This window comes from Pteropus vampyrus, unplaced genomic scaffold, assembly GCF_000151845.1.
Source record: "Pteropus vampyrus isolate Shadow unplaced genomic scaffold, Pvam_2.0 Scaffold83, whole genome shotgun sequence".
Classification (NCBI taxonomy): Eukaryota; Metazoa; Chordata; class Mammalia; order Chiroptera; family Pteropodidae; genus Pteropus; species Pteropus vampyrus.
The window spans coordinates 5882017-5892664 of NW_011888864.1; the positions used below are offsets into that span (position 1 = coordinate 5882017).

At 32.7% G+C, this 10648-nt stretch overlaps 1 protein-coding gene across 6 annotated transcripts in view; it reads right to left on the bottom strand.

Moving 5' to 3' along the window:
• PCCA (propionyl-CoA carboxylase alpha subunit) overlaps positions 1-10648 on the bottom strand; it is a 352647-nt gene that overhangs the window by 230705 nt on the left and 111294 nt on the right. For all 6 annotated transcript variants that reach the window (XM_011363200.2, XM_011363198.2, XM_023532414.1 and 3 more), the window contains one exon: positions 8010-8046. In XM_011363200.2, coding sequence (XP_011361502.1) covers positions 8010-8046 — 37 coding nt within the window. The remainder of the gene's footprint in view (positions 1-8009; positions 8047-10648) is intronic.

The following is a 10648-nucleotide window of genomic DNA, read 5'->3' on the forward strand; positions in this document are numbered from 1 at the left end:
TGAATAAATGAAGCACAAAGGAAACTATTTTGTATGAAACTAAAATGGTGGATACACGTCATTACGTATTTGCCAAAACTCATAGAACTATACCAAACAAAGAGTGAATTTTAATGTAAACTATGAACTACAGTTAATAATAATGTGTGAATATTGGTTTGTTAATTATAATAATTGTGCCACACTAATGCAAGGTATTAATAATTGGGGAAACTGTGTAGAGGGCTGGGGTTGGGAGTATATATGGAACTCCAGGTACTAGCTGTTCAGTTACTCTATAAATCTAAAACTGTGCTGGAAAAAAAATTAAGTCTACTAATCGTTAAAAAAAAAAAAAGGGCAGGGGGGAAGGCAAACATTTGAAAAGATAGTTCACAAAAGAAGATTAATAAATGGTCGGTCATTAAGCATGTGAAAATATGCTCAGTAGCATTGGGTATTAAGGAAATCAAATTACAATGAAATAAAACTACTATTAGAATGGCTTAAATTAAGTCAAGCAATATCAAGTGTTTTTCAAGTATGAAATAACTGGAACTCTCAAGCACTGCTAGTGGAAATGTAAAATGGGGGAAGGAACATTTTCAAAATAGATAAAAAATGTTCTATATCTTACTTGTAGTTACTACACTTATTAAAATTCATTAAGTTATACACTTAAAATAGGTAATTTTATTCTTCATAAAGTATACCTCAATAAAAATTATTTTTATAAAGCAGTGGGACAAAAGAACAGATTGCCTACAAAGTAACAAAAATTAGACAGAACTATTTCTTCAACAGCTACACAACATAATACAAAGATTTCAGCACTATACTGCTAGAAAACTGTCAACCTAGATTTGCATATACAGCAAAACTATCTTTCAGGAAAGAATACAAAAACAGACAATCTCATGTAAACAAAAACTGAGTTAACTAATTCAAAAACTGAGTTAACTACCTATAGAAACTTCTAAAGGGTAAATTCCAAGAAAAACAAAAATAATACTATTTGCAAAGTCAGGAATAAAAGGAGCAACGAGCAAAGAAATTAGCTTTTGGATAAAGCTAAATAACCATTGGCTGTTTATGTTCTATAATAATGTCTAATTAGTGAGGTAAATAAAGAAGAAAATAAAATGTAAGAACGTACATAGAGGACAAACAAGTAAACATCATTAAAGTATTTACTTCTTTGGTGAGAGAATAACTTTATATTAAAACTTAAGTGAATTTTTTAAAAAGTTTAGATTAGAAGAATAAAAGATGCCTACAGGAATGTCTCCATGTTGAAATTTCTACATTGAAAGAATAGAAATAGAGTGTAAAATTTCCATTCCAATGGAGAAGAATGGGAGGGGAAAATGGAATAAAACAGAAGAAGAGTTTTTAAATAATCCTTATCATAAAGAAGCCAGGAAAAGAGAAAAATCAAAAAAAAAAAAAGGAAGAACAGAAACAAAAATAAAAAGCAGACAGTAAGTAAATCAAAATATAGAGGTAAATACAGTAAATGCACATGGACTAAACTCTCTAGATAAAAGACAATGCCAGTCTGAATAAAAGGAGAAAAAAAACGACCATCCATATACTTACAAGAAATAACACTTAAAACGAGTTTACTGGTCGATTGAAAAGATGAAGGTACATACGAGGAAAAGATCAAATAAGCTGGTTTAGACATATTAATATCACATAAAATCGATCTGAAAGAAAAAGTCACTGCATTTTGATAAAAAGTAAAATTAGCCAAGACATGTTATATTGTTATATTATCTATTAACTTATCTCAAGAATATACAGAGGCAAAATCTGACAAGCAAGGAAAAATTGAGAAATCCACTCTTAAAAATTAGTTAAATAGCAAAAACATCACTAGAAGATCTGAATAGCCTAACAGGAAGGTTTGATCTTTTGGTCATCTATAAAACATGGCATACAATAATTTGAGAATGCACACTCTTTTCAGTCATACATGGAAGATGTATTTAAAGTGACTTACTTCTTGGCCATAAAGCAATTCTCATCAAATCAGAAAGATTCTAAGTGAAAAAGATCATATTCACTGATCAGAAAGCAATTAAGTTAGAAATCAATAATAAAACAAGTTGAAATTTTTCAGTTATTTTAAAATGCATTACTAAATAACAAGTCAAAAATCATAACAAATCTGAAAATACTTAAAAGTAAACAATCGTGAAAAGTACATATCAAAATTAGAAAATAGGGTTCTCTGTCCAGATCACCATTTTAGGCCATTCAGCCAGCTGCTGGAAGTCTTGGCTGCCTAAGGTCTTGCCGCTTCCTAAGGACACTCCACCCTCAGCGGTGAGTTGATACAGGTATATAAGGCTCAATTCTCTTGCTTCAATTTGATACAACTATAAAAGACCAACCAATATTCAGAGCTTTCTGTAGAATTAGCCAAGGTCTTTGTTGAATCTGCATCTCAACTCAACTTCTCCTTTAATCCAGTTTCCTTCACTCTCTCATACTGGTCCCAAAAGTATTCTCCCAATAAACTTTCCCACGTCTGCTTCCAAGGGAATCCAACCCATAGCACAGAAGTATATATGGAAGGTTATTACAGTACTCTAAGCAAGAAATGACACTAGAAACAAAGAGAGCAGCAGTAGAAATGGAGAGAAGTTGATGAATTCAGGATGTAGGTGGCAATGATAGTGTGCAAATTGCAAAATGACATAAAGAAATATAATACTGAATACTGAATCATGGAAAAGGCCTCATTACTAATATCAAAACTGAGACCTCTCTACATCCTGCCTCTGTCATCTATGACAATTGCAGATGGTAGAATATCCATCAGCCTTATTCTCTTAATGAACTCATTCCCACTCCACATCTGACCAATGGGAAGTGAAAATTTAGGGTGAAAAAAAGTAAATCTTTATTGTTTTAAGGTCACAGGGATGGGCAACAAAAATGTGGAATACTAGAGCTCTGTCTGAAGAACTAATGGTAACTGCATACACTCAAAATTTAGCCCATTACTAGACTTTTCCAAAGAATTATAATTCAGAATCTACTGGGAAATGTGACTACATACATAAGTTCCTTTTGTGAATACAGAGATAATTTAAATTCAAGCAACATGAGGAAATGAATTCCATTATCAATGCATTATCCATGCTGTATTTATTTGATCAGAATTTTCTACTGATTTCATTGCCTTCTAATTACAAATTAGTTATAGTCAGTTTAGTTTTCTCATTATCAATTTAGTTTTGGTGTACCCTGCAGGTTAGCACACTTCGGACTGAGGTGATGCACATCTGCAGCAATACCATCTGGGGGCTAGAAATATCCAGTAACTAGAATGTAAACATGTATGTGTTGCAGTCCAACTATGAATAATTCCTATCTCTACTACTACTAAAAATATACATAATCTCTAAAAAAAAAAAAAGTTACCTGAGGTTGATCCTTATTATCACTGTTTTTTTCCCACTGGAAAATGAAAGAGTGTCAAGATATTTCCCTTTCCTAAGTTGGCCAAACGCATACATAAGTAACTACATAAATATATTTCGTTTAAATAAGAATGAAACAATATTGAAAAGAAAGATAAAATCAAGATGTGTTATAAGCTAAAATAAACCAATACGTAACATTATTTGTTTCGATTTGGCAAAGAAAGGCGATTGCACTTTTTTTGGAAAAACTGATGTTGTCGACCTATTTTCCCCTACTCAGGCAAATAGAAAAATATTAGATCCCTAACTCTGCTCCAGGGATCAGAAATCAAGCACACTTTCGATGTACAGATAGATTAGAGCGGAATGGGTTCAGATAAGAAGTTTCGAAACAAAAAAGGCATAATGTTTTCATATATTGTCTGAACATTATGCAGAGCCTTTTGCAACAGAGTAATCGGAAAAATAAAAGGTATCCAACAATAAACAATAAAACAAGAAAATAATGATGAAGGACTGAGAGGAACAAAAAGAGGCAGTTGGGAGTGAGTATGGTAAAACATGGAGAAAGAAACTGTGAAATTATGCTTACATGCAAAATGTGTGTGTTAGAGTAATAAAAGAAAATGTAAGTACCCAAACGATGGTGAGGGATAAAAAGAAAAAAAAAATAACAACAAATATCTCTCCCCTCTTCAAAAAAAATAACTTATTTTATGGCCCTGAAATTTTCTGTGTTCAAGAAAGCCAGTGTAACTGAAGTATAGTAGACAAGGAAGGAAGTGCTATAAAACGAAATTAAGAGAGAAAAGCAGGTGCCATATTATTTGGGGTTTGTAGCACAGGTAAGGAATATTGACTTTATCTAAGTGCAATGGAAATCCATTAGAGGGTTTCCTAATTTCCATTAGAGGGGAACCTAAATTTAAAGCAGGGATGGGTAGGATGAGACGAATGTGTCCTTATTATTTAGAGTTTTAAAATATCACACTGACTGCTATGTGAAGAATGGCTTTGAAGTGCTGAAGAAGTAGAGAAACTATTGTCATAGTCCCTGCAAGGACAATGGTAGTTCGGAGGAGAGTGTTGGTAGTAAAGATAGTGAGTGGTAAGTATGAGAGATATTTTGAATGAAGAATTGACAGTTATCTATTGATAGACTGACAATAGGATGACAGGAAGAGAGGCACCAGGATAGATCTTGGTTTTTAGCTTTAGTCATTGAATGAATGGAGTGACATTTACTGAGATACAGAAACTGTGGAAGAAGCAGGTTTGGAGTATGACTTGAAATTTTATTTAAATTGGGCATGACTTGCAATTCTCAGACAGACAGGCAAAAGAATCAGAATCATCTAGAAGTTGTTAAGAGACAGGTTTTAGATTTACAATTTTTCCTTTTAAGAATCAATTTTGGCTTGATTGTATTAAGGACCTTTAATCCAGTAAAAAGATCAGACTTTCATGCTCACTGATTACTGGTGTCTATTGGAGTTAAAGATAAACTGGGGATCAAGAGCCCTGTATCTTTAAACTTAGAGAGGTCAAAGGAAAAAATAGGATAGAGAATGAGGGAGACGAGGAAGACCAAAAAACAAGTACTTGGAAGTAACATATTAAGTCTTAACTGTCTCTCACCCTGTCAATGATAAGAGGCTGTCTATTTAATTCCACATATAGCATGCTTAAGTGCTTTACAGTATTCCAAACAAAGTGGTGGCTCAAATTTTAGCTCTCATCCTTTAATCTCATTAGTTTAGTCAAAGTATAATGAAAAATCCATGGTTTTTAGGAGCTAAATGAACCTAAATTTAAAGCAGGCCCACCGCTCCGTAGTTCTGTGACCTTGAGCAAATTACTTACCATTTCTAATCCTTAGTTTCTTAAATGTAAATGAAAATAATTAACCCACTAATTAGCATTAGAAATAACATTCACAAAGTGCCTGCTACATGGAAAGAATGCTCCATAAACAAGAGCTACTATTATGTAAAAGACATCTAATTCATCAATGCTCAATGCAGTTAGTTTCCTCCTTTGGCAGCATAGATTCCTATTTCCAGAAGAGAAGTAAAGACTTAAGAGGAGGGAACCACACAAAAGATGATCAATTTCACTTTCAGCATGTAACACAGAGAGGTAAAACAGAGAAATCTATGAGTAGGTATGACACATGGACAATTGCAACTTACAAATCTATAGTTTCGAAGGTTTGATCATAATTCAGTTATTTAGAACTAGGAACATATTTTCCCATGGAATCAATGTTCAGTTCAACTCTCAGATGAACTTACAAAGACCCATCAAAATTATAATGTAGTTAAAATGTGATATATCTCAATAAAATAGAAAACAAAACTGATGACTCACTGAACAACACAGAAAATCAAGAGACTTTAATAATATGTAATTTCATCTATTTTGGAAGCTGGCACTTGAGGGAAAAGGGTTTTATGGGAGGTTTCCGTGGTGGTTCAGAAGGGGTTTTCAAGGAAATTCCAAAAGCTTTATAAAGAAGCTGATGACCCTGGTTCTTTACTATGTTTTATTTCACTTCAAATTTTATGGCTTCCCTTTCTTTCAGCATAAGCACAACACTAGCACTTGTATACTTAATAGCCATGATTGCGATCGTTTATTTCACAAATGCAAAGGTGTAATTGGGGAGAATTAGAAGATAGGAAAAGAGTCATAAAGGAATGTGCCCAAATATAAAGAAAAGAGCCTTACATTGAATTAGGTGACCTCAGTAGTAAAAAACTGAAAGGGGAGTAAAGCATACCATTAAAATATTAAAGGAGGAAAATCAAGTGTTGGGGACTGGTCAGAGTCCCATCATGACTCACTGGTTATTTTAAAGGTCACAGATTATTTTTAAAAGGTAGAAGACAAGACATTAAAGCAAGCAAAGCAATCTGCAGCCTGCCGTTTAAACAAAGGAAATGCTTGAGTAGAAGATTCATAATTCAAACTGTGGCACATCAATGTAATTCAAGATTTTCTTCTAATCTCTTTTTATTTCTCTAAATTCCTCCAGATATTCTGTCCTTTTTATGTAGATACTATTATTATATTCTATTTAATAGATAACAATAGTATCTACACTAAAACGAGAAAGATAACTTTTGAAATCTACTAGTACAAACAGAATAAAATGAAATCATTTTAGGAAAATCTGAAAAGCCAGCAGGTATGTTACATGCCTCTTAGACTATGAGGAAAGCCAGTGATGTCAAACCACAGAGAAAAGCTTTTGATTCTCCCAAAGAAATAAACCACAAGTCAGTTCCATGTAGTCCGACTTCTTCAGCAATGTAGCAAATCTTCCTGTGAAGCACTGAAATGCTTTTTGAAAATACTGATGAATCTGAAGAAATGATTAGTGAAGAGATGTTGTAGTCAGATAAAATACTATTTTCTAGGGCCTATTCTTAGGTCCAGGACCTATGTTAGCAAAAGAAATGTTTGCAAAATACACAAACAACAAAACATACTTAGCAATGTGCCTAACCCAACTAATTTAGCCAGATCCAACTAGAAACAGGGATGCAACAAGCATCTTTATAGATCACTGAAGAACTAACTGCTAAGTTTGACTGCCCCTATTGCAAAGAATATATTTACAAATGAAAGTGATCACTTTCAGACCAGGAAGATATTTCACATATCACAAATATGTAAGCTTTCCCAATCAAATGGTCTCCAAATGAATAATTCTAAATGATCAATTTTAATGAGAAAACACAACTAAAGAAATATTAACACGGAAGGCTTCTCTGAAAAGCTTGGCCTTGTCTGTGTAGGAATACTAGGAAGACGCTGTGAATTCCTAACTACAAAGCACTGTCTAATTTCTCTCATTTAGCTACAAATTTCCATCAAACATATACAAATACTAATTTGATTAATAAAATTCAAAGTTATTTAATAGCACTCCTAATCCATGATAACAGTATGGCTTTGTAAATTTTAATTAGCAGATACTGAAAATACAACAGTTGTCATGAGCTCCAGGAACATTTTTGAAAATAAAAGGTTGAGAAACACTGCTCCAGTACAATTATACCTAAAACAGTCAAGTAAAACAGTCATGAAAATGTCCTTCCATTTACCTTTTACTCCAATTTAGAATATTCGGTTCTAATTTCTCACATTCTATTTTCTCTTTCCTAGCAAGGTTATTAAGTTGATATTTAACATCTTAGGAAAAATAAAAACTTGAAGAGCCTTGTCAAATATGATATCTTCACTTTAATCATATATGTTCTTAATTTTAATAAGTTGCATTCAACTACGTACATAAAAAATTTACATCACATTCGATCTCAAGAATTCTTAAGACAATTCCTTCTTTTAATTAGCCAGTGATTTCATCTTACAAAAGAGCTATAATTAAGGTCAAATTACTCTTTAAAGTTGACTTTAATAACAAAATACGGTAATTCAGCTGATAAATTCTTCCAGAGCAACAACTAATCAGAAACGTAAAACTATTAAAATATTATTTGCTCGATGGGAATTCCTTATTACATGTTTACTCAACCATATCTGCTGAAAGACAGAAACTCTACCAAAGTTAATTTAAGAACTTACCAATTTCCCTTGCAATTCTGACAGCTTCATCTGCATCCTGTAAAAGCAGGAAATGAGACTAAACATTAATCCCATCAGCCATTGCACAATGTCTTTAGGGCAGTCATATATTGCACCACTGTCTCCTCTGATTCATTTAATGTTCAATTTTACAACCTCCTAACTCTTTTCATTCAGAGAAATGTAAAATTAATACCATAAGTGGAATGTAAATTCTACCTCACCATTATTATATTAAGAAACTCAAAGCAGTTTGAAATGAGCTGGCAGGAAGCACTACCAGAATTGCCAAATGATTTGGTGCAGTTGCTGGAATTTAACGGCAGAATTTGGATGTTTACAATCAATACTGAATCATAAATCAGATCATTAAAGTTTGTTCACGGCCAACTTGTTTCTCTATTTATATGTCATGTTTTCCTAGATTCTGTCAGCAGGGGGAGTTGATTCTCTATTGTTTGGGAGAAGAAGCTCAACAGATTTTCTAGAAATAAAAAAGTAAATTTCCAGTATCTATAAAAATTGTCAATTGTTCCTCCCAACAATTCCTTTAGAAATCTCCATTACTTTTGTTTCTTTTAATTTTATCCTCTTTTTCAATATTGTGTCTTTACTGGTTACATCTTATTACATAAATTAAAACTTTAAATTCAACAAACCAACTGGTGGGGGGAAAACTTCCAAAAAGCCAAGGAAAGAAAATGCATTCCAAAAATACAAGTTTATGAATGTAAGGATTAGTTATTGCAAAACATCAACCAATGCCACTGAAAAGAAAAAAAATTTCCTTTGAATCTAAAACCATTTCACTGAATATTAACTCTCACATAATACACCCAACATACGACATTCCTGATACATTTCCCCAAATAACAAAGAGAGCTGAAAAGGTGTTAAATCCAAGCCTCGTGGTAAATTAACTTTTTTAAAACTCAGTGACATAAAGTAACTAGCACAAGAAATGATGTTTTGACACCACTAGCTGGTAAGAATGCTTCAATTTTTTAGAAAATAACTTTAAAATATTAACATGAAGGTTGGTATTTTTTAAGCTTTTAAGCTAATACTTTAAAAATATAGAGAAACCATGTCAGAATCCTCCCTAAAGTGGGGAACAGGGGATGTTTACAATTGGTTCATTTATGTCTAACAAAAAAATCTTCCTTAAAAGTCTTCAGTACCTAATAACATCTCCTGAATAAGGAGGTTGGCAGGGGAAGTTGTCAGAAAAATTTAATTTCCTTTCATTAGCCAGTCTGCTCCACAAATAGGTGCTTGTTAAGTTCAAAGCGGTCCTGAAAGCGACATCGGTTTTAAGTCTTTTTTTTTTTTACTCCAAGCAGTCACATCTGCTAATGAGATTTTCCAAATAACAATTGTTTTCAAGTCAGAGATAAATCTATACCTCCCACTCTAAAATCAAGGTTTACTGCTTTATTACACCTTGCTGTTTTTGCTGATCCTACATTCTCCAAATTTTAGCTTAAAGGGATAAAAATCCATGAAAAGGGTCATTTAAGAATGTTAGTGGTTTCCACACATTGAGTTTGAAGGTTCTTTGTTCAAGCCAGTGACAGTTATTGGAGAATACTTCCCCTTAATAGCCTCTCTGTCAGGAAGTGTTAAACCTGCCAAATGCGGACAATTAGTGCCTCGCGAACAAAATACAGGAAGAGTGCTGGCTGATGGAGACTGGATTATAAGAAGCCTAGAAGGAAACTTTAACATGTCTTTTTTTCCAGAAATGTAATAGCATATTTGCAAAAGATATTCTGAGAGGAAATAAACTGCTGTCTAAAAAGTTTGTCACCTTGGGAGAACTAACAGGCAGATGTTAAAAGATGATTCATAGAATTCATTAGTTATATTTTGTCATTTATTTATGTATATACACACGTGTATATATAAAAAGATAGGTATTTACACAAAGCAAAAACTCTTTAACTGTCACAAATCCAGCACTACTATAAACTGTCACAAAACAATTTTGACTTTTAACTAATCAGCATGCTTAAGTTTTCTTACTATGAAGAGCAAATTCTAACTAAACGAACTTCCAAGTGAAATCAAACTACCTGAAAATTTTATTTTTCGCTTGTCATTCACTCATTCCAAAATATTTGGTTGAGGATATATTAGGTACTGGACATTAAAAAAACCATTATCAGTTTCAACAATAAAAAAAATACACCCAGGTCCAATGTTCTTTAGCACATTTAGTTTTATTATCCAGCTATATAAAAATACTTTTAAAGAAATAAAAAGACCCATATAACTCTAAATTCAATGTTTCTTACTGACACATCACACAGTATAGCTTCTCTATAAAAAAATGTTTAATACAAAATTTGAATTAACAAGAAAAAGGCCAACAATCATCAGAAAATATGAGTGAAGAACTACGTTTACATAAGATGAAGTCCAAAAGGATAATATATAAAATGTGTTCGACTTCAGTCATAATTCTAGACATACAAATTAAAGCAACGATATGGCACTTTTCATCTGCCAGTTTGATAATAATCTTCAGTGACAACCTGAAGGTAAACAAGCGCTACTCTCACTAGTGGAGTACGATAAAATGGTGCAGTCTTTGTTAAAAGAAATTGTCGGTACCTATCAAAAGTTTGAGAACATAC